Genomic DNA, 25,983 nt, shown 5'->3' with positions numbered 1-25,983 from the left:
GACCACTGGGCCGTTTTGGTTGGTTTCTTTATCCCAGTTGGGATGTCTAGCATTGAAGTCTCCGACTATAATGTAGTTGTTGGTCTTGGTTTTAATAGCGTCAAGTTCTTGTAGAGTTACTCCTTGATTTGGTATGCACACATTAACAATGGTTATCTTGAAAGATTCGTTTACTTGTACTTCTGCAGCTGTAGCTTCTATATTAGTGGTTGTAAAGTTAGTAGTGTTGCTTACTGGTAGTGAATTGTGCAGTAGGAAAGCTACACCTCCTCCTCTTCTATTTTGTTTTGAGTGGTTCAACAGAGTATAATTCTGAAGTTTTGGGTGCAATTTTTCGTCTTGATGTAGAAAAGATTCTTGAATGCATATGATCTTTGATTTTGTTTCATCAATTTCTTGCTTGAGATCTTCAAACTTGTTTTTGAGAGATCTAGAATTCTAATGTAAGATGTTGACTTGATTTATCTTCTTCATTTCCCCCTTAAGCTAGCATTCATTTTTCTACACTTCTGCTTTGAGAAATCTTTTCCTAGTCAGTGGCGGATTTACCTACCGCGCCGCTCCTAGGCCCGTTCGGCCGGCCGCCCCTTTGTGTTTCGCGAAAAAGGAAAGGAAGTCTCTCTCTCACGCTTTTCCTTAAGTTTGCGTAATGCTGCACCACTTAACCTTTTTCACTCATTATTTTCTTCATGCATAATTACAAAATTAAAATGATTAAAAAAGTAAAACAACCAATAGCGGTTCCAAAAACAGTTAGTTTTTTCACATATATAAATAAATAGGGCCTGTTATTAATACATTTTACATTTTAGATTAAATAAAAATATATAGGTTATTGTTCTGCCAAAACTTAAATACTCGTAACTTATGACTGCCTTTAACACGTCCACTGTATCATTACAAAAAAGTAATAAATAAGCCTGTTTTATATTGTCATTCAATTATGAGTAGCCTACTTTAATCAAGAATGAATGAAATGGGTGAAATTTTGAGCAATGACTTAATTGCCTTGTTTACTAACCAACATTTTTGCAGGCGGTTGACAACAAAATTCACTATACTGAAAGATTTTAAATTTAACATTAAAAACCGCTAACAATAATTTTTCTTATAATATAACTGCCAGGGCTGCCCCAAGGACGGGGCGTGCAGGGTGGCCCCCTGGGCGCCGCGGCTTTGGAAGGTTAAAAGTTTAACAACGTTATCAGCAAACCGCAAACGAATATTTTACAGGAAACTCATAAAACATGTAATCACACACACTGCGTAAGTGTGTATTCGCCCACACGCCCTAGCCCAACCTACATTTGCTTGATTCTAACCTCAAAACTCAAACTTTTACATCAACTCATAGTCGTTTTGTGATGTCCGTTGTGAGTCGTAAATTCAATGTTTTTAGTAATTTAGTTCGGTGTAGTTGTTACGTTTATAAAAAATACTTGCAAAACGTTCAATATCGATATATTGGACGTTGAGTCTATTGACGCAAACCCCCCAAATACATTTTTGGGTGAGGGGGCAAAAATGTAAATCTTGCGCCAGGCGTCTATTACCACTACCCTCGGGACGGCCCTGATAACTGCCACTGAAATACAACACAGGTACTGGAAATGACACACTGACAGTGCTCGCTACTCGCAGTCGTATGTCTGCATCTGCACGTCGCGACATGAACGTGAGTCGTCCACTTAGTGCCACACGCCCCTCACGCAGTGTGTTTTTCCACAATAGCGGGCACCTATTCATTTAAATACTACTTTAAGTTTTCGAATGTTTTCAAGCTGCATTTTTGCATGAAAAAACCACCCGTGTGGCCACAGCGCCGCAGCCTATTACCACGCGCCCGCCGCTGCCACCGCCGTGCCGCCCGTCACCCGCTGACGGGCCGCGCGCCGCCCCTAGGCACGTGCCTAGTGTGCCTTATGGTAAATCCGCCACTGTTCCTAGTGATATGTGGAAATTTAGCATTTCTTTTGCTTTCGGTTTTAAGGTGTTAAAAATTTCCACAGCTCTTTCTCTGTTAGGGCACCAAATTTCTTTTCTTTTGTAGCTGCTTGTCTCTCTCTCTCTAATTATTAGACTTTTTATCAATATCAATATAGCCCTTAATTGCTTGAGGTTGTCATGACTATTCGATAAGAGTACTTTAAATCTATTTGGATGTTTGCGATTACTTTTCTTATAATCTTGTCCTAAGCTCTTAGAAGAACTGTTGGAATTGTCAACATTCCAACCATGTTTTTGAGAGGGCTGAACTCAAGAGAGCAGCTACTGCTGGCGTTCAGTTCGCTGTATCTGAAAGAAGTATCTCAATAAATGTGCAGTTATTAAATTTGTAAGTAGGAATTTACAGGTCACGGGTGACCGGCGCCGGTCTGTGGTAACGGCGGGCGAAACACACACGCACACACGCAATAACTCCCGTCTACTCCTCAAGACCGTGCCACAATGACTAAGTTTCGCGGCCGGTCCTCAGTGACCGGACTGTACTCAACGTGGTGGCGTAACAGATTTTTTCGGGCCCCCCTCCCATGAGTCATTTTTTGACCACCGATACAACACAATCAAACACCCTCCCCTGGGTTTTTTTGGGCCACCGATACAATTATTAAACAGTTGTTTTATCATAAATTGAGTACGGTAGTAAATAAATTATGGGTAATGTTTCATAAAATGACGTGTTAAGTAAGTTATTTCAGTCATGGTTTGATGATAAAGTTACATCACTACATCATTATATCAATATCAGTGGTTGTAGGCCTAAATAAATAGTTTTAAAATAAAATCAAAATACCTTATTTTTATCCGTATCAGAATGTTTTATATAAAGGAGGTTTGATATTTAATTTATAACACATTTGATAAATAATTAATTTGGTTAGTTTTTATCAATGGTTATTATTATTAACTCAGTGAGAAAAATCTGTAGTGAAATCCTCGTTATATTCAGCAGCTAGTTCTGTTGATTTATCATTTAACTTTTCGTCTGTAGACTACAATAAAAACTCTGGACTTCCATTAGTTGGAAAGACTGAATGAATATACATAATACTTTCATAAAGCTTAACCATTGCTTAACGTTGATGATAAACATGTCATGTATTATATAATTCACAGTGATTCTAACTATTTATTTTCTATCAGAACAACAGCTGAAAGAACAGCATGCCCAGCTGATCTTGGAGAGGCACAACTTGGAGGACAAAGAGAACTCCAGCAAACAACTGTTGCATGAAATTGATACACTGCGCAACAAACATCTGCTCCTCATCGACGAAAACAATGCTTTGAAACTGAAGGTAACATGATGCCTGACTCTTGCTTCATGATGCATAATGTCTGACTTTTAAACCAATTGATTTAAAATTTATAGCATAGATTTACAACGTTGCAATTTGTTGGCTACTATTTTCAGTCCAATAACTTAGACTAGGAAATTTGATTTTAGCGAATTTTCCTTTAGGGAAGTAGCTATTATAGTAGTGGCACGGTAAGACCTAGACCCGGGACTAATATACTTTTTCATTTTGATGTCCCCAGAGGTCAAAAACACTATTCGTTCAAATTGTTACATATGTAAAAAAAAACAAGATATATATATAAAAATAGTGTTTTTGGCCTCTGGGGACATCAAAATAAAAAAAGTAAATCGTTCCCGGGCCTATGTCTTACCGTGCCACCTACAGTATCAGCTACTTCCCTATAGGGAAATTTGCTGATAGAAAATAAATGAAAGAAAACATTTAATATAGTACTAGAGGAACCATGCTGCTCCACAGCATTGAAATAAATATCATATCCGAGAAATAATCAAATTTATGATTTTTGATTGAGTAATACAGTATCTTGAACTTAAATTATTCAAACAATCAATAGCTCAAATTAAAGATTAACTGATTATTTTGAGGCTAAAAAATAAAAATAAAACATAAAAAATACTGGCGCTATTGATTTTTAATCATAGAAAAACCTTAAAAAAAGTAATTTTTATGATGGTTGTTCACCTTGCGTTTGCTTGAAACTTGTCCGATTTGAATAACTAAGAGCTTAAATGAAAGCCAGCATTTCACTGAAGGTTCTTAGATCAAAATATATGTAGGGTTATATAATTACTAGCCGACCCATGCGAAGCATTCGCACTGAATCTTTCTCAAATCCCACATACACAAGTAATCTTCCTTCATGAGAGTTAGGAAGGTAACTTTTAAGGAAAATTTCTTCATAGTCAGTTTGAAAGGATTTCAGACTATTGCCTAGTATGACATTTTGACCGGAGTCAGTGTAGGTGCCCAAGTGAGCTACACCAATCTTGGACCCTGCTTAGGTTTCTTATCAACATGATAATAGTGTTCTCTACTGTTGTTTTTACTGTGATTCAGTGTATCGGCAGCAATGTTTACGTAGCGGCGAGCGTTAGTTCAGCTCCTGGCGCCGTCCCGGCATCTAAGGGTCAGCAGCGAACGTGTTAAACATTCCTTCAACACAACAATAACCTTCAGATATACAACAATACACAACAATGCAAAAATATACAAATTTGCAAATTGCACAGTCAAATAATTGATTTCAACATTCTAAGACATAACGAAAAAGTCTCAATTAATAGGTAACGTTATCCCTGATTTTATATACTATACAGTAGGCTACATTGTTGAATTCACTGGCAAATAAGTAATCCAAATGAATAATGCGTATTGGCTTAGTGATGAATCACGATCAGCAGTATTGAAGTAAACAAAAATCAGCAGTAAATGGCTTCTAATGCTTTTCTTATGGAGAACATTTTACGTTATATTTTATTTTGAGTAAAAATTTGGGGAATTTCACTATTTTTCCCACCGTCATGGGTTCGAGACCTTAAATTTGAGCCCTCTCCCATCGTTCTGTGACTTCCCAGTCGCCCACAATTTTGAAGCAAAGAATCGTCTTACGTAATTAATTTATAGATGTTGATGATGGCATACCGACAAAAAAGTACTAAGAAATTATATCTATATTATTTATATGCTACATAAAACTTTGTAAACAATAAAGCTTTTTTGTTTTAAGATTTAACCCCACATATTATATACCAAAATGTTCGTCTAGGTGTGTAGATTTGCAAACTGGCCTTACATTTTTGAAAAAGTCCCTTGGACATTGTCCTGGTGGCTTTTAAGGTTCCCATGTTATCCTTATGAAGAACAATTTGATATACTAAAAAGAAAACTGAAATAACACTGTGCTGCATTTCTTGAGCAATCATTGAAAGAGCCGATTTGCAAACTACAGTAGAACCTTGCTAAACCGTCACCTATGGGACCGGGAGCATGGTCGGAACAGCAAAAAGGTCGGATTATCAGAGGAACGCGTTTATTGACATAAAAACTTCGTGAAACTGTATTTTGAACAGACCACAGATAACTGATAACCACGGTTAATCCAACATCACATAAAACAGTTATTTCCAACTCATAAACAACACACTAATACTAACGGTATAAATGGACTTTGAAGTGATATAATTTGCTTATTACATCATAAAAATACAATTTGTAGGCTATTGCACAATCATGATAATTATGTTATCTCATTAAAGGATCAAGAATCAAGAATTTTTATTTCCATAAAATGCAGTTACATTACTGGAAAACGTCAGTACAACTACAGCTAAAATAAAAACTAAAATAAGACAATGGTACAAGGTTTCTTACCAATATAAAGAATTAAAATTCCTGAAACTCTCCATGCAGAGAGAAAAAAACAGCACACAACACTCGGTTAAAAACTAAGAAAAACTACTTACATATTCTTCTTTCAGATCAAAAAATTCTTTATTTTTGTACAAAGGGTTTGTCAAAAGGAGCCCCTCAACCCCTTTTCTGAATTTTGGGTCTGGCAGGGTCCGAGCTACAAAAGGAAGTTTATTAAAAAACTTATAACTAAGAACATCATATGACATCTGAACTTTACTTATATAGGGATGGATGTCGCCTCTCAGCTCAAGAGAATCCCGTCCCTTCTTGATTTTGATCAAAGACTGAAAAATATAGAGGTTACAAACCGTCATTAAGCTCTCAGCTACAAATATGGGTTTACAATAATCCAAGTAATCAGCACCAGCTACTACTCTAACTGCTTTCTTTTGATAGCGCAGAACTCTCTTGACCCCAGAGGCGGCACCCCAGAGTCTTAGACCATACAATAAAATACTCTGAAAGAAAGCAATATAAGCAGTTTTCAGCCAGTCCTTTGGTACAAAATATCTCAATCTTCTAAGTAGACACAGAGCTCTGGAAAGTCTAGCACAAACATGGCTAATCTGGTCATTCCAATTTACTTTATTGTCAAGATGTAAGCCTAGAAGTTTGACAGATTTCACACTATGTTCTAAGTTTCTTAGGCTAAAGATTATTGACTTAGTGAAATGAAATGAAATGAAATGAAATGAAATAATATTTTATTTCCCATAAATTATTTACAGACAAGTACATTGTATTTTTTTCTTTTCTTAAATATGAAACAGCAAAATATTACTAACTAGATAACAAAACAAAAATTATATACTGTAGAAATAAGTAAATGAAAGTGTAAAAAAAAAATACATTCTATAAGAAAGGAAAAAGTCTACATAGGCAGGGCCTGTGCGTAGGCTGAGTTGCGAAAAGATTAATTTAAATGGGAAGTAAAAAATATATAGGAGAAAAAAAATTTTATAATTTAAACCTTTTTTTTATTTGTCTTGCTTGAAGCTGAATTTTTAGTGTTCTGGAATAAATTGACGGTAAAAAAAAAAAACTCTGTGCAAACAGAGGTAATTTATAATATCTGGTGAAGATTGAAGAGGAGAGGTGGGGTGTAGTGTATAAGTCAGTCAGTGAAAGTGGTGTATCAGTGATTGTGTAGGGTCAACGGTCAGGTCCGCCCAACGCGATAACGGCCTCGGTGTCCTCTGTACTCAGACCAACAAGCCACCCCACAACATGCTTCTTAAATAGAGAGAGAGAGGGTGAATTTAGAATGTTGACATTTTGATATCTGTTACACATGTTACGATAAATGATTTGGGTTAGGTGAAAGCAATTCGTATTTGAAAATGATTTGAAAGTTTGTGGAACACTTACACCAACATTTCGAGAAAAGCGCGTATTGTGGGGATGAGTAATTTTTACAAAAATATTATCAAAGTTTTTGTACATGTGAACTAAAATAAATTTTAAAAATAACTGCCTGACTGTCAAAACTCCCGATTCTACAAAAAGATCGTCAGTTGAATATCTAAAGTGTTTTTTAAAAGCAACTTTAAGTATTGTTTTCTGCACTACAAAAACAGGTTGCAAGATAGTTTTGTAAGCACCACCAAAAGCAATAATTCCAAAAGACAACAATGATTGAACATATGCATAGTATGCTATTTTAATTTCTTGCTCTTCGAGAATATCACTAAGTTGCCTAAATGCATAAATAAATATATTTACGTAATTTATTTTTTAGGTATTCAACATGTTCCGACCATTTCATCTTTGAATCAAAAACAATACCAAGATATTTGTATGAATCAACTTTTTCAATTTTGCTACAAAAACAAGAGTTATTGAAATGATTTCCACAGACATGAATAGTTAGGTTATCAAGTTTGTATTCGGTTATCTTGCGTAATGAAATTGGCATAAATTTTGTTTTAGATATATTAAGGGACAATACATTTTGATCAAGCCATTTTTTTAGTAAACAGAGGTCTGATTCTGCCTTGTTTTTAACCTCCTCCCAGGATGCTCCGGTTACAAATATTAGAGTATCATCAGCAAATAATGTTAATTTTCCTTCTGTTTGAATTTTAGAAATATTATTAATATAAATGAGGAATAAAACAGGACCAAGGGTCGAACCCTGGACTACACCATACTCCACTGGCAATACATCGCTTGCCACTTCACCAAGTGCGACAGTTTGCAGCCTATCAGAGAGGTAGCTGCTGAACCAAGCGAGCGAGGTGCCGCGCACCCCGACAAGCTCAAGTTTACGCAACAATCTACTTCTGTCCACTGAGTCAAAAGCTTTTTTCAAGTCTAAGAAAATTAACATGCTTCGTTTGTTGCCATAAATTGCCTCGTTAATGTATTTATTAATATCAAATAAAGCATCAGATATGTTTTTGTCACTCCTGAAACCATACTGATTTTCACTTAAAATATTGCACTGGTGGAGGTAAAAAACAAGTTGGTCTTTGGCAATTTTCTCTAAAAGCTTAGCAATTACACTTAACAAAGAAATCGGACGATAGTTATTCATGTCTGTGAAATCATTAGATTTGTGCAATGGAATGATCTTGGCCAATTTCAGCTCGTTTGGGAATATACCAGATGTCAGGCTAATATTGACAATGTGCAGAAGAGGAGCACATAGAGAGTGGATGTTTTCTTTAAGAATAAAGGCCGAGATACCATCATGGCCCGGCGCAGACCCTCCGCGCAGACCCTGGACGTAACGTTCTATGTCAACGTGTGTGACCGTGTTGAATGTAAAATTCGTGTCAAGTGAGAAGTCAGCGTCGTTTACGACTGGAGCCCCAGCTGAATTTATTGAGTTGGCCAATTTAGAACCTACTGATGTAAAAAAGTTATTGAAATCGTTTGCTATTTTAATCTTAATGTTCGCATTATTCGAAGAACCAGGTAAAACTTTTTCAAATGGGAAATGGTCCTTAGTGCAATTCCTGCCTGATATTTCACTAACTATGCCCCAAAATAATTTTGGATCCCTGTTAGATTCTGAAATTTTACCCCTATAATAATTTTTCTTTGCATTTTTTATGTTTTGATTTAAAGATAGGCGCAGGGCCCTGAATCTATCTAGTAGTAATAAATTAAACGGTTGGGTTTTGATCTTTTTACTTAGCTTGTCTCGTTTTCGAATTAATTTTATGAGATCTACGGTAATCCAAGGCTTTATTTTTTTAAATCTTGTAGAGTGATGTTTGATTGTTTTAGTTGAGGCTTTGATGCAGTTACTCAGTGTCGAACAAAAACATGCTGTGCACTGATTAACCTCGTGATTGCTCATGATTGGACTCCAGTCAGTTTTTGTAATATGTTCAGTTAATGTAGCGTGATCAATGTAGGTGCGAAATTGGTTCTGTGACTGAGTTTCAGTTCCTGTAGGTGTATGAATGGTGTTAGTGATTGTAAGAGCAGTGCTGTAATGGTCAGTGATGTGAGATTGTATGACAGCAGATTTGACTCGTCTCATATCTTGGAAACGGACAAAAATGTGGTCAATACAAGTAGATGTGTTGTGTGTCACTCTGGTCGGCTTGTCGATGCACTGGACTAGTCCAGCGCCTAGTAAAGTGTTTAAGTAAAGATCCGTTATTGCATCAGTTTTGTGTAAGTCGATGTTAATATCACCCAAAAAGATACAGTTAGTATCTTTACTTATGCGATTATAATAGCATTCCAAACCAGATATAAAATGATCAATTTCACAATCAAAAGTCCTATAAACAGCTAACAGATTGAATGTTTTATTAAAAAGACTGAATTCCAAAGAAATACCAAAAACTCTGTTGATGTTTACTTGTGTTACGGTAGCAGACAGTTGTTTGTTGATGAAAACAATGACTCCGTCATTTTTGTTGTTTTGTGTATCCGTCATTGTACAGTCAAACCCGTCCATGTGACCCACCTCCCCCCCGCTCAACCAACACTCTGATAAGACGATGATATCTAGATTAGCATTCAAAGACTGTAAATACACTGATAAATTGTCAAAATTTTTTGAGAAACTTCTGATGTTCGTGTGAAATATTTTAAGACTACTATTTATTGGGGGTTCATTAAAAAAAATTTCGCTTTCAAAAACATTATCCAGCTCCAAGCAAGAATCGTATTCAAAAGGTGTATTTTCATCTATGTTGCCAATCATCGTCCCGCATAGGCCCCCCTGCCCGTGCCTATCCTGATAACTTAAATAATAAATTAATATTTACATACATAAAATGAAATTATGCAATTATTAATCAAACCATACAAATCTAATCATCGAAAATTACTTGAATTAGATATAATATGAGTTAATACACGAAAAGTTTACTATTAGGATTGCTTTACCTCAGAACACTTAAATACATAAATTTCTTTTGGAACTAAATAAATAAAATTGTTATTGAATAGCTTAAATTAAATTAATGGTATTTTGGTGTAATAAATATTATAAAATAACTAATGGACTTTTCTTGCATCCCTTGCATCTCAATTAAATACTGAATAAATAATTCTACTAATTTTACATGCAGAGAAACATGCTATTACAAAGATTGAACTGAGGTAACAAATAATTTAAAGAAATATTTCACTTATTAAACTCCATGCAATTGTTCAACACATGATCTTTAGAGTACTAGATAATTAGTTTTTCTCTCAATAGTAGTGATAAAGGCTGGTAAAAAAAAATAAATCAACACTTGCAAATAATAAATAAAAGTTAATGAATAATGAAACATATTTATGTTGCAATAATCATGCTTTAAAAAAAAAAAAAATGTGAAAGACATAAACATAACATTAACAACGACCTTGATTAAATGAAACATTAAAATAGTGATTCTAAATTTAAATTCAAAGAGCAAAGCTAACTGAACTGAGATCAATAAATATTTTGATAAAAATGAAACTACTTTAGCTTTTTGTCTTTGCTTTTTAGTCTTTGTCTCATTTAGAAAAAAGTGATTTGCTCGGAACCAGGCCGGTGCCCCCTCAAGAGATCGTTTCATGGCTTCCTCAAGATCTCCCAGTTCATTGCTAGTTTCAAAGAGTTTAGTATCATCTGCGTAACAGATGACACCTTGCCCCAAACACAAAGCGAGATCATTTAGCATGACATTGAAAAGTAAGGGACCAAGAATTGAGCCCTGAGATACACCATATGGGTCAATTGCTGTACACTGGATTTTCTACCATTTATACAAACCAGCTGCCCACGCCCAGTCAGGTATGATTTAATCAGTTCAAAAAGTTTCCGCTTAACCCCATAGAAATTTAACTTTCCCAGGAGGGTGTCATGATCAACCATGTCAAAGGCCTTGCTGAGGTCACAAAGAGTGGCCCCAGCAAAGCCCCCATCCTCAAAAGACTGAAAACTGCTTTTATTAACTTTTCAACAGCATCAGTAGTGCTGCGGTGAGGCCTGAAACTAAACTGGGCAGCTGAGAACAAATTGTTTGCTTCAAAATACAGAGAGAGCTGTTCTTTAATAATAAATTCAAGGATCTTAGAGAAAGATGGCAGAACAGAAATTGGTCTAAAATTTTCTGGCAGGTTGGGATTGCCTTTCTTGTGAATAGGCACAACCCTAGCAATTTTTAAAACATCAGGTAAAATACCTTCTAAAATACAACAATTGATACAGTAAGTTAATGGGCTAACTATAGGGAAAATGATCTGTTTCACAAAACTAGTAGAGATATCATATATGTCTCTGCCAGAAGAATTCTTTAACCCTTGCACTACAGATAGGACTTTATCACATGAAACTGGCGATCATTCGTACCGTGAGTCATTTCAACGATCTTAACGTGATCGCGAGTCTTACCGATGATTGCACCGTGACCGCGAGTCATACCGACGATAACGCCGTGACCGTGGAATTATACCGACGATCACGTCGTGACCGCGGAATCATAAGGACGACCATGCCGTGACCGCAGAATCATACCGACGATCATGCCGTGACCGCGGAATTATACCGACGATCACGCCGTGACCGCGGAATCATACCGACGATCATGCCGTGACCGCGGAATCATACCGACGATCATGCCGGGACCACGGAGTTATACCGACGATCATGCCGTGACCGCGTGTCATACCGACGATTGCGTTGTGCCCGCGAGTCATACCGAAGATCTTGTCGTGACCGCGGAGTCATACCGAAGATCTTGCCGTGACCGCGGAGTCATACCGACGATCACGTCATGCCGTGACCACAGAGTCAAAACGAGTCTTTTTAGGTAACTGCAATACTCAAGACTTGCTTTTTATGCACAGGAAAAAAATCCCGTCCCGTCCCATCCCGAAAATCGGGAATTCCATTTTATTTTTCTCAAATGAACTGTGACTTGTATCTTTCAAAAACAATAATGTGGGAGCCTACTTAATATTAATAATGGGCAGAAATTGTTAAATATACAACAAATTTCAACACATTAGACTAAAAAACACAATTTATAAAGTTTTCTAGGTATTTTTCTTGGACAATGAGGTTATATTAGCGGAACCCTGCTGTGTTGGCTGCACGGTTGGACCAAGCGAGGAGTGGGACCATCAGAGGTCGGATTAGTGAGGTTCTACTGTATGGAAACATAGGAAAGTCATAGAACAAAAAATGTTAATTATAACGAACTGTTATGTACATCGTGATTTAAAGTCATCGGAAATTATGACTGTTATTCGTTTTAAAATAACGCCTGTAATACTTTGCAATTGCTCGAATTCAAGCAACAGGTATCCTAGTATATATATCTATATCTATAAAAGAGGAACTATGTATGTATGTATGTATGTATGTATGTGTGTGTGTCTGTGTGTGTGTATACGTTATGAACTCCTAAACCGCTCTACAGATTGTAATGAAACTTTCAGGCATTATCAAGCATCTTTTAAGGATAGTTCGAGTGAAGTTTGGTGCAGATCCGTCAAAAGGGCTCTGTCCCAGAGGGTTTTAAGTGGGCCAATGTCAGACTTTTTGATCTACAAAGTTTACAAATAAATATAATTTAAAAGCAGATGTTTACTTCACCAACTGTTTTGTAGGTTTGAATAATCACAACATTCTGTATCAGCATTAGTCATGATTTGAAATAGTGCCACAGTGTTTCTACAGATTGCAGCACAGAAAACTATTTTACTTTTGAATAAGTCCAAATGTATTAAACCCCAATCGCAGCACACCTGTGCACTTAACAACGTTTAAATTCTCCAATGTTAAATATTAAAACATAAAAACCTTTATCAAAGTACTGTACTATTAACAATAAAAGGGATTACTTTTTAAAATTTATGACAACAGCTAATTTGCAACCAAAAGGTGAGTGAGCGTAGCGAACGAACATCAACCAGGACGTGATTGAGCCATGCGAATACTTATGAAGTTAAGCGGGGCAAAGCCTGCGGGTACAGCTAGTATATATATATATATATATATAACTGGTGAAATACATCTTAAATTGAACTAAGAACTAGAAAATTAATCAAACTTATGTTTTTTGGTCGAGTAATACAGTAGATAAGAATATGCCGATGCTTGATGTGAAATCTGTGCGTACATACCTTCAATTTAAGACCTCAATCATAAAAATCGGTCAAGGTACAAGAGCCAAACAAACTCGGAAAAGAAAAAAATCTAATTTAACTCCCCGTGAATAATATATGGGGAGCAAATTTTGTTTACGTGTAAGCCGAGTGGGACTTTAGATTAATATAAACCAATGTTTAGGCGAATGAAGCCGATGTTTAGGGAAAGCAAGACCATTAGCAGACAACATCAAGTGAGCCAGTAACTAGTAGGTTGGTTTGTGCAGGTTTGCAGTCTAGAAAAGGAGAAGCAAGACCATGAACAGACAATTAGCAGAGTGCGAGAGTCAGCTGAGAAAAGCTTCCAGGAGGTGGAGCAGCTACATGAGAAAACATTAACTATGGAGAACCTCAAGCTGCAACTGCAGCAGTAAGTAACACGTAACTACACATTTAGTATGAGCCACCGATCTTAGGGACAGGAGAGAAAATAATTTTATACTGTAGCACATTCTTTGATTGGCTTATTAAACTACATAACTTTTTAATAAAATAGACTGAGGCTTGGTCCATATAGATAGGATGCCTATTTCAGTACCGGTATCCAAAAGTTGATTAAGGGCTTTGATATTATTGTTTACACTACACACCAACAAATTTTAATCTTTTTATCAAGAAATTTCCTTTTATATCTCAAAAACTGTTGAACAGAGATTTGTTTACAATTTTTTTCCATCTATATATATAATACGCTTAGCCAATTTTTGTGAACAGAACTCCTCCCTCATTTTTAGACCGATTATGATGATTAAAGTGTCAAAAAAATTGCCCTGATCTGTAGTTTTGCAAAGTGTTTTTCATTTTTTTAAATCTTTATTAGTTTGGGCAGGATCTTCCATCAAAGCTGGGTTTTCTCCCATAAGATTAACATGGGGAATCTACATATTTAATTGGAAACTTTGTCCCCACTAATTTGAGAGAACGGGTGGGCGTAGAAACTTGGTAGAGGTGTCCAAAGAAAGGTCTCGGTCTGTAGACAAGCCATCAAAAGAAAAAAAAAATTTTAATTGCAAAAAAAATTTTTTCATATTTTGTTTAAGTGCACCTGTAATTTACCCAGATAGTAACATTAAAAAATGCCCATACTATATACCGGTACTACAAAAAAGGTTCCTAGGTCAGAGCCATTTAATGCGCTTGGATTGTGACATTTATTAATTCGGCTTATATTTCTCTTAACCAACGGATTATTCATCTGCAGAAGAAGTTCGTTGTGCTCTTATCCTGTCTGATAACATTCAAACACAGAAACCTTGCCTAAAATAGTACCTATATCTTGACAGATGGTTTGCAGTGGCCTATTACGAACCGTGGCCCACTTGGTTGGCCTTAAGTGAGATTTTTGAAAATAACACTACACTTCGACTGTAAAACAAATATCACAAAGATTAATTACCATTTAAGCAGTTACTGTCATGACAGAAAAGTCGTGTTCCTTTTGAACTAGATCTCCTCATCCTTTCTAAGATACGTTGATTAACTACAATACATGAAAACGTCACTATTTACGTAACAATTTACAGTATTTGCTTTTTGGAAATGCAGTATTGCTTTGTCATTTGCATTATGTGTTGCCAATGAAGCCGCATGACCATATGAACGAGGTCCTTCATTTCAAGAATAAAAGCCAGCTTCACTAAGTATATTCCACTTTCCACTACTCCTAACATTCCAACGAGATATTATATTGCACACTTTATGTAATTGATAAGGCTGAGACAACTGACATCCGCATGTCATGGAATCAAAATTATGTTAACAAAATTAATATTGCTAAAATTGGAGGGCTATTCATTGGCACAGTAGTACAGTATGATGACCGACGTGACAAAGGCAAAATAAAACTTAGGTACACAGCTTTAGGGTGGGCCTCCCTTTGAAGTAAGACGGGCCTTTTCAACAAACAGATATTTTCTAAAAAAATAAAGAAAACACACAGATTTTATCTGCATAACACTGATGAAATCGCAGAAGTGTGTTCCACAAAAGATCCACCAATACGATTTTAATACTATTTAAAGATTCTTCCATAAGCATTCTTCATTTTATTATACTCATCAAAAATAAGAGAAACTAGTTAACATAGAAACAATAACACCCATGACGGACTGTATAATAAATATGTTATTCATTGAATGATCAACCATATTTTGTAACTAACGCAATAGTCATTATTGTTTCCACACTAATTTATTACTCATTAAACAATGCTAAGTGCTCACATTTTTTTTTAATTTCACTCTGTCGCAGTTAGAAGAATTATCCTTTAAAGCAACTGTCGATTTTGACGGGTTTCACCTAGTTGTTTAAATTGTTGTAGTCTACACAGGAAAAGATATTTATTTAAACTAGAGGTCGTCCAGTGGTCGAAAACTCGACCAAAAATAATGTAATGTACAGACTTCTCTATTTTCATCCCACGCTGTAAATGAAACATCTGATGATTGTGTAGCAGTCTTCCATTTGTTTTTATTTTCTGTTTATTTATCGTTGTTATTTCGTCACCAGCAGGGCAACCCTTAAGGCCATGTTATTATTTTTATTATTATGAATTCATTTTATGCGCTTAATTTTAAGCATATCATTAAAATTAAAACCTAAGCCTTTATAAAGGGATTCTGCACATCTGCAGGAAAATATCTTTCTTAACAGTAAGCATAGATTTTCCCTGCGATGCACACAAGCTGAGAAAAAGGTTTTAAAGAAACATGCTTGCCTATTAATCTATATATGTAATATGCTAAGCATTAGTTTTGTGAACAGAACTCCTCCCTCATTTTTAGATTGATCTTGACGATTAAAATGTAAAAAAAAGAATGGCCCTGATCTTTAGTTTTGCAAAAGTGGTTTTCTTTTTTTGAATCCTTTATTGGTTTAGGTAGGATCTTCCATCAAAGTTGGGTTTTCTCCCATAAGGTTAACATGGGGTAGAAATCAGAAATCAGAAATCTTTATTCACAATTATGTGGGAGCCTACTTAATATTAATGGGCAGAAATGGTTAAATATACAACAAATTGCAACACATTAGACTAAAAAAAAACAATTTTTTGATATTACATGAAATAGGCTTCGTCATACAATATAGCCTAAATCTTTCATAATACTAAGGAAAATAAAATCTACACATATAACGATCATAAACCTAATACCTATATAATACTATTCACAATAACAACAACATTTCTTGGTCAATTCTATCTAAAAATTTATCTATATAGGATCACAGGACAGTCTAAAAACTCAGTTAACCCTTAATTTGACAGCGTGCCATTATTGGCACATGAGAATTCAAAAAAATGTCACATCCGCCTGTTAACTTTTTAATTCCAACAAACGGCGTCCAAAGGTTCTTTGCCTATTGCTATTATGGTTTAGTGCACTATAGTGGATGTTTTGGAAATTACTATTACTTTAGACCAACGTATAGAAAAGGAAGTATGGAGGCTTAGTGTAGAAGGTTAGTAAATTACTTCTTATTTCAATATTTTAGGCTGTTTACTTATATATCTAAGTGATTTGCACAGATTTAAGATGAGAAAACATAACCCAGGCCAGTAATTAGCTTAAATATGAATATTGCTTTTTTTATAAACCAAACAATTTGAGTGTGACAAAAATGGCACATTGCCAAAGAACCAGGGAACAATGAAAATGTTTGGGCGTGCCAAAAATGGCACATAACCAAAGATGCAGTTATTTTTTTAGTTTATTGAGCACGCCTAAAGTGGCACACTGTTTATAAAACAGTGAATGGTATTTATATTTGTAAATGTATGTCTCTTATTTCCACAAATTGTAAAATAAAAATGTTTTTGTGAGGAAAGATTTTGCACTAGGCTGTTTAGAAAAGACTTTGGCTTTACAAAAAATCCCGACCATCCATGGCAACAAATATCTACCAAAAAGAGTTTTCCTGAAAGTGAATCTTCTTATATGAAAGTTGATTGTGCATTCCAATAAAGACTTTGGTATTTACAAATATTTGCTCACCGTATCGACATATCGTGGAATAACGCATTGCTGCCACGTTGAACATAATTAAACTGAAAACCAACAAGACAATATGTCACTAAAAAATTTTAGTTATGGGATTTTTGAATCGCTAACCAAAGAAAGGAGTAAAAGACAAGATCTAAAAGACAAGGATTTACTTCTTCTCACACCAGCTGCTCTGATGTATGTTGAAGATGTACACTTTGATGGTGCTGGACACTACCCTTTCTTTGTATTCATCAAGAGGTCGATGCAGATTTTGCAACAATAAAAAATCGTCGATAGAGTGTTCAAAGTGCAATGCGAGGCTGTAACTGAATGAAAATAGCAATTAATTGTTTTGTGGGGTTTCACCAAAAGTAGATGGCGATCCTTGATGGACATACTCTAATGAAATTTCAAAAGATTTTCCTGATGGACATGACTAATGAAATATCAATAAATTATATAATAGTGTATTTTTTTTTGTAATCACATAGTTTTGTAGAGGTTTTACATGTGTATACATTTTAGTTCATTTTTTATAATGACGTTTATACAATTTTATATTGGTTTGATAACTTTTGTGGAGAAATTGATTTTTTTATATCTTACATATAATTATAGTTATACAATTTAGATATCCAATATGTGATAATGTCGACTTATTCAACCCCTAAAGTTTATTTTTAAGTGCTATACAGATAAACTTGTTGTATTTAATTCAACATGAGATTCCTAGATTCCGCATCTTTGGCAAAGTGCCAAAAATGGCACACATGAAAAAATTGTGAAAAATACTTATAAGAATTTTAAAATTATTTTTTTGAAGTTCCTTTGGACCATTTTGATTGAAATATTGCAAGGAAAAAGTAGTTTTCAAAAAAAGATTTGTTTGCCAAATTAAGGGTCAGTTAAACAAGAAAACGTATGTTTTAATAGCCAATCGTGAATTTTCTTCTTGAAAACATTGACTGGTGCAGTTCTAGCGAAGGAAGTTTATTAAAAAAATCTAATGCAGTTAATTTTGTGAGATGACCCAGTTTTGGCTAATCTGTGCATTGGGATACCAAGTCTCGTCTTCCCTCTTTTGTTGTGGTTGTGTATGCTCTCTCTTGTGACAAATTCTTGTAAGTTCATTTTGATGTGCATTAATGAACAAAGAATATACAAATTTACAACAGTGAGTATTTTAAGTTTAATAAATAATGGAGGACAGCTCTCCACAAGGCTCGCCCTACACAGATTGCGAATTACTTTCTTTTGAATCAATAAAATATCATTTCTTTGTGAGGAATGGCCCCATAAGAGGAGACCGTAGATTATGTGTGATTCAAGAAGACCAAAATAAGCCATTCTAAGGTACTCGCCAGAAACAAAATTACTTAGTTTCCAGATAAGATAGCTAACCCTGGATATTTTTTTACATACATGTTCTATATGGGATCCCCAGTTTAATTTTGAATCAATATATATCCCCAAAAGTTTTACGGCTTTATTTTCTAAATCTTTGTTTAAACTTAAAGTAATAGTTTGAGTTTTAGTTTCATTACAACAGTTTATTGGCTGAGAACCAGGCAACTGCATTACTAAGGGAAGAAGACTCGCCAGGGCGTTTCAAATTTCAATTTTTCTATGTCTACAGAGTATTGTTGTGTCATCTGCATAGCAAATAACAGAGTTTGACACAACATTTACTGGCAGGTCATTAATTGCAATGCGACATGTTTTGATGCACACATTGGCGATTTGGTCATGTGATTTATGATCCTAACCAAATCGTTCATGTTGGAAACGATAACTGGACACATTATTTTAAACAGAGGAGACAATTTACCACAATTCACAGGCCCTAAGAGCCAGCTTTGATGATTATTTGATTAATTAAAGCATTTATAATACAGAAATATCTTAATCGTTCAACATATGTAATATTTAATATATAATGATAAAGAAAAATGGTCCTAGAACTGAGCCTTGCGGAACACCGATCCCTACATCTCTCAAAACTGAATTATTGTTTTTGACTGACACAAACTGCTTCCGATTGGTCAAGTAACATTCAATTAATTTCAAAGGTTCACCATTAATTCTATAAAATTTTAGTTTCATTAGTAAAATTTCAAATGGAATGCAGTCAAATGCTTTGCTTGGATCACAAAAAGAGAGCATGTCAGAATTTTTCATTTCAAAGGCATATACGGTTTTATTTACAATTTTCAGAACTGCAGTTGTTGTATTTTTGCCTTTCCTGATTCCAAATTGGCTACTTGTAATAAGATTATGACTTTCAAAATAATGATTTAGTTGATCATAAATTAAGGATTCTAATATTTTTGAAAAAATTGGGACAATTGATATTGGACGACAATTTTGTGCCAAAAGTTTTTCACCATTTTTGAAAACTGAATTACTTTTGAAATTTGTAGTGATTCAAAAAATAACCAGATTCTAAGCATTTATTGTATATGAACGCAAGAGGTTTACATATAAGGTGAATGGTTTTCTTGACAATGTAGTTAGATAACCAAAAACTGTCCATGCTTTTGGAGTTTGAAAATTTGGAAACAATAGCAACTATTTGTTCAGGTGTTATTTTACTCCATTGAAAAGTAGATTGGCACTTTGTTTGAGAATGCAGATATTCATCAGCTGAACGGCCCACAGGCTTAATTTTACTGCCCAAATCTTTTACTAAGTCAATAAAAAAATCATTCAAGTCATTGAGGATTCAGTGGAATGTCCTGTGTTTTTGTGGGAGCACTTTCAAGAGATATGATATCCCACGCTGCTTTACATTTATTAGGGACTAATTCAATGAGCGAGGTGAATAAAAACTAGAGAACTCTCCCACTTGTATTATTTTGAGTGAACACTTTTCTTTGCAATAGATAATTTCCTTCTATACAGCTTTTTGCATTGAAGGTAAGCACTGTAACCATTGTTGGCAAGCTCAGACCCACACCAAGTCAAGTTTTTGTACACCGTATTCAATGTAAGCATCCTTTCTTTGATTTCATTAAACTCACAAGTGTACCAATTTATTTTGTTTTTGCCTTTGACATTCCTAGAACATTTTTTTACAAGCGGAGAACATTTGTACCATAGATTAACTTATCTAGTAAAAAAATGATGTAAACACATCAAGAATATTAGAATCTTTGAGATTACTATCAGTAATAAAATTAAAGTCTAATTGCTCCAAATTATTTACAAACATCTCTACAAATTCTTCTTTATGCAGTCTAATGAATACATAATTCCCTTTATCTTTGGGCTTAGTGGCTATAGGAACATGAAAGTACTTAAAAACTAATGGATCATGATCAGCAAAACAACCTGGTAAAACTTCTGTAGAGTAACTATTACTTGAAAAATTAACAATTACATTATCAAGGCAAGCATTTAAGTGTGTAGGCAATTTATTAGAGCAGACCAAATTTAGTGACCTTAGAATATTTTTAAAAACAATAACCTCATGCAAATTCAAGCTGTTAAAATCAATATTAAAATCACCACAAATTGCAAGTTTTGACTTATATTTCTGCAGACTTATCACAACCGCTTCAAAGTTTTCAAAGAAGATATTTACATCACCATTAGGAGATCTATATAAACTAAAAACTATTAAATCAATATTATCTAATCTTATGCAACTAAATTCACAATGTAGTTCCAGACAAAATTTACTGAGATCAATTTTTAAGAGATTCAAACCATTACGTACAAAAATCCCTGCTCCTCCATTTTTTCTCTGCTTTCTACACATTAAATCAGCAGCAATATAACCTTTACGAGTAAAAATATAAAAATATCAATTAAATTTTCAGTGAGCCAATGTTCAGAGACGCAAATAACATCAATATCATGACTATAATCTATATATCGGTAATCTATATATTTAATTGGAAACTTTTTCTCCACTAATTTGAGAGAATGGCTGGGCGTAGAAGCTTGGTAGAGGTGTCCAAAGAAAGGTCTTGGTCTTCAGATGAGCCATCAAAAGAAAAACCTAGTAAATTTCCTCGGGACTCTGCCCTAGTGACCTTGAAAATTCCCTCCCCAGATTTGTTTGCATTATGGCCATATGGATAAATTTTTACTACTTTTTAATGAAACAGCTGTTAATATTTAAATTGTATTTTAAACAACATACATTAATAGGGAGTTACTGAATAAGTCAAAAATAAGTATTTGAAATGTTATTTTCTGATTTTAAAATTGATTTTCTTCTGCATCATGTCTTGTTTTGCAATATAACGTTTCATTACGAAATCAGTGAAAAATCTTAATATCACAGTAACTCTTAAAATGATTTCTTATTGAATTATCTTATATCTATCGTATGGGTTGGTGTCTGCCTTTTTTACCACTTTACCTGTATTTATCATATTATTCAAGACAGTTAATCATAGGTTCTTGAGATTATTGTCATACATGTTTTAATCATTGGAAAAATTTTTGATTGTGTAATACAATACAAAATAATACTATTCTTCTCAAAGTGCACTGAGCATCAGCCTAAAAAAATACTATGGGAAAGTCGTGTAGTATCGGACAAACGCTGTTTCTAGCTTTTGCCGCTAGAGGCAGCACTGAATAGGACATCAGCAGAAGCACCTAGGAGAAAGACTACATAAGCGCTATTACGAGTTTCGTGCCTCAGTAAACGTCGGTGCTGTGACGATTTTTTTAGTTTTTCGTTATAGTTTCTGTGCACGCACTTATGTTTAAGATATCAGTGTGCTAAACTGAGAAAGTACTTTTTGTTTAAACATTATTATTTGATAGTGAAGGGGTTGTACTTTGTTTTGTAGGCGAATGGTTAGTTTAGTTTGGTTAGTACGGAAGTGGTAGGCAAAATGACGGACCATGTTGGTCGGGTAGTATCGGACAAGCTCGCGTGGGGTAGTATCGGACAGAATGATTAGGTTAAAAATTATTGAAATAATGTTAAAAAAACCTATCCTAATCGACAATAACCTCCCGTTAAATATTTTTAGGTGTTCTAGCATGGGGAAAATCTGGCATAAATGGGACGAGTCTAATATGAAACAAGCAATCGACCAAGTTGTATTGAAGAAATCAACAATAAGACAAGGTTTGCTGTTCCAAAGAGCACTTTGGGGAACAGAATTAAGTCACTATAACAAGGACAGCAGATAGAAATTAAACCAGAATTTGGTAGCTTACACTTGAAAAGGACATTTACTGACGACCAAGAACAGATTTTGTACAATCATGTTAAGTCCTTCTGTTAGCCAGCTTACCACTCTTACCAGTACGCTAAAGCTTAAGACTAGGTTTAATGAAGAAAACAAAAAATCAGGTAAAGATTTGTTTATGAGGAGGCATTCAGACTTGACGATAAGGACGGCAGAATCAACCAGCCTGCTACGAGCATCTGGTTTTAGCAAAGATCAAGAAGACCCTTTTTATTGTAAAAATAACTTTTATTGTAAACCCATTTTTTTACTTAAAGTTAAGCTTTTATAGTGTTGAAACAATTTGTAACGATTAAAGTGTGTTTTCAGGCTGCAAGCTATTGTATTTGATCTAAAAGCAGTTGCAGTTAACCCTCACCGATACTACCCTCCAAAATCAGATGGGCCCAAATGTAATGGTTAGAAAAAGTGTGGAAAAGTGATATATACATTCATATAAGAAATATTGTATTGATTGTGTTTATAAATAGCATTTCAAACTTTGATGTAATGCATAGTAAATAATGATTTCTCTTATCACTAATTAGAAAATGGAAAAAAAGCTTAAGTGTCCGATACTACCCAACCTTCCCCCATGTAACTTACCTATATTCATTTTGCTGGATGAAACTTTGACTTGGTCAAATTGAACCCATATTGGGTATGAGTCCCATAGAGGCTTTGACTAACTTACCCATTCATTGTGCTCTTATCGTATCTAACAACATCCAAACACAGAAACCTTGCCTAAAATAGTACCTATCTTGACAGATGATTTGCAGTGGCCTATTACCTTTGGACCGTGGCTCACTTGGTTGGTCTTAAGTGAGATTTTTGAAAATAACACTACACTTTGACTGTAAAAAAATAGCACAAATAGTAATTACCATTTAAGCAGCTACTGTCATGACAGAAAGGTCATGTTCCTTTTAAACTAGATCTCATCATCCTTTATAAGATACGTTGATTAACAACTATGCATGTAAACGTCACCATTATTATGTAACAGCCAATTTACAGTATTTGTTTTTTGGGAATGCAGCATTGCTATGTCATTTGCATTATTTGTTGCCAATAAAGCCGTACGACCTTATGAACGTGACCCTAACAGTTCAAGAAAAGCCAGCTTCACTACAAGTATATTCCACTATACCTAACATTCTGAAGAGAGATTATATTGACAACTTTATATAATTGATAAGGCTGAGATAACTGACATTCACATGTCAAGGAATTCCAGCTTTAACAGTAACCCCACGACCAAGTTCTTAAAACTATACTAGAGGGTTATTCATTGGCACAGAAGTACGCACTGAAGTACGTATTTATTGGCGCTGATGAAATCGCAGAAGTGTTTACCACAAAAGATCCACCAATATCATTATAATACTATTCATAGGTTCTTCCAAAAAAAGAGAACCCAGTAGTAGTAGTTAACATAGTAATAATATCTCCGATGACGTACGGCATGGGAAATATTTCATTCATTGAACTATCAAGCATATTTTGTAACTAACACAATAGTCATTATTGTTTTTACACTTTCATTAAACAATGCTAAATGCTCAAAATTTTTATTATTTCACTCTATTCATCACAGTTAGATGAATTAGCGTAAGCCTTGAAAGTAACCGTCGATTTTGACGGGTTTCACCTAGTTTATAGATAATACGGTATTCACAAGTTGTCTACAGTCGTTTTTTTCTGGTGAAAATATGTTTGAGATTTCTACACTTGTTATTTACTGACACTTTTTAACTAATACAAGCTGAATTTCCATTACATCTTGTCAGTGACGCTGTGCGAGGTCTAACAGTGAACCATGTACATTTAGTGCATTAACATGTGTGCTTAGTGACTAGTGAGGGATAGAAAATTAACTGTCTGCAGACAGAAATGTCCCAGCTGAGAGCCAGCAATGATGAGCTGCTACATGACATAGCAGTTGGTGTTGAGAGAGAGAGAGAGAGGTGTTTGGCCGAAGCCCAGCGGTCCCTCCACCACCCCTGGTTTAAGTCAGAGACTTATTCACCAGGCCGCTTTCCTGAAATAGACAATAGACAATAGACAATAGACAATTGACAATTAATCTTTATTTACACATTCATTAAGAATAGTAGTAGCGTGAAATATCTTCGGATTCCTCTTCCTGCTGTCAGCTTCAATCCATGTCCTTCCAGGCACATTCTGTGCCTAACCAACACCTCTCCCCTCACCTAGTACCCTCTGTACTAGGGTCATCGGATTTTTTTTTTCTTTCTTTCCAATCTTCTTAATTTTATCTTTCTTTCCTAACATTTTTCTTTTCAAATTCCAGCCTGTCTTCCTGCATTTTCAAATTCATGCTTTTTCTTCCCTATCCTTCGGCACATTCTGGCAAACTCCAGCGCAGATTCTTTGGTTCTCAAGAAGTTGATCTTCACCCAATCCCATGTCTTTTGTTGGAGGAATTCCCTCATGTCGCTTCTTTCTTCTTCATAGAATGGGCACTCCATCAGTACGTGCTGCGATGTCTCCAGCTCTCCGCAATGAGTGCAATGATCGTCATCGACGAGGTTGAAACTTTTCAGCTTTGCCTTGAAGTTGCCGTGTCCGCTGACGAACTGTGTCGTGTAGTGATCGGTTTCCCAATGGACTTTCTTTCTGAACCTCACTTCCGGAACGAACGCAAAGGTTTCCCTTCCTTTTGTGCTAGACTCCCACCGTCTCTGCCAGTCAACGAGTGTTTCTTCTCTTCGGATCCTCATGCTATCCTTGACGTTGATACCTTCTTCCTTGTCCCTTCTTCTCTTAATCCTTTCTTCAACCATCAAGTCAAGCGGGATGACCCCGGCAATCACTCGGACAGCTTCGTGGGATATCGTGCTGTAGCCCTTGATCACACCCAACAACAGTTTTCTCTGCAGACTCATCAACTTAGACTTCTCACCTCGTCCCCTCATTCGTTGGCCCCACATCTCACAGCCGTACAGCATCATTGGTTCAAGCGCACCGATGTACAATCTTCTCAAGTTCTCGCATCTCATGCCGTTGTTTGCCTTGGCCAGTCCTTTTAACTTTCCGAATGCCTTCATAGTCTTGTCGATTACTTGCTCATAATGTCCTGCAAATTTCAATCCACTTCTTACTGCGACTCCTAATACCCGCAGGGGGCCCACGCTCGCGTGGGTATGTGGCCTGGCGACCACGCGGACCCTAGCTGTCCCAGAGGGGAGGTAATTGCCCGGTGTTGGAACCGGCACTTCAGGTAGGCCACAAGCTATGGACGACTGGACAAGCCAGCCTCTTTGGGTTGTACCCAAAGTGAGAGTACCCAGTGACATTCCCTCCATTCAGGGTGGTGGGGTGTTCAGCTCTGCTAGTGTTGATTAAGTTCATAGATCTTTCACCTGCCTGTAGCTTGTGGTTGTGACTGAGTTCTTCGGGCTCGTCCTACCTGTTGTGTACGACTGACATTTTGTGAGGCATATCCTCGAC

General features: G+C 35.5%; 1 protein-coding gene across 1 annotated transcript in view; it reads left to right on the top strand.

Annotated features, from left to right (window-relative positions):
• LOC128983189 (coiled-coil domain-containing protein 186) overlaps positions 1-25,983 on the top strand; it is a 124,919-nt gene that overhangs the window by 43,886 nt on the left and 55,050 nt on the right. The window contains exons 6-7 of the mRNA XM_054402379.1: positions 3,145-3,299; positions 13,556-13,698. Coding sequence (XP_054258354.1) covers positions 3,145-3,299; positions 13,556-13,698 — 298 coding nt within the window. The remainder of the gene's footprint in view (positions 1-3,144; positions 3,300-13,555; positions 13,699-25,983) is intronic.

The sequence above is a fragment of the Macrosteles quadrilineatus genome, unplaced genomic scaffold, assembly GCF_028750875.1.
Source record: "Macrosteles quadrilineatus isolate MER2022 unplaced genomic scaffold, UCM_ALF_1.0 Scaffold_1__1_contigs__length_201487025, whole genome shotgun sequence".
Lineage (NCBI taxonomy): Eukaryota > Metazoa > Arthropoda > Insecta > Hemiptera > Cicadellidae > Macrosteles > Macrosteles quadrilineatus.
Note: the sequence above shows the minus strand (reverse complement) of the source record. Positions and strands in the feature narration are given on the sequence as shown.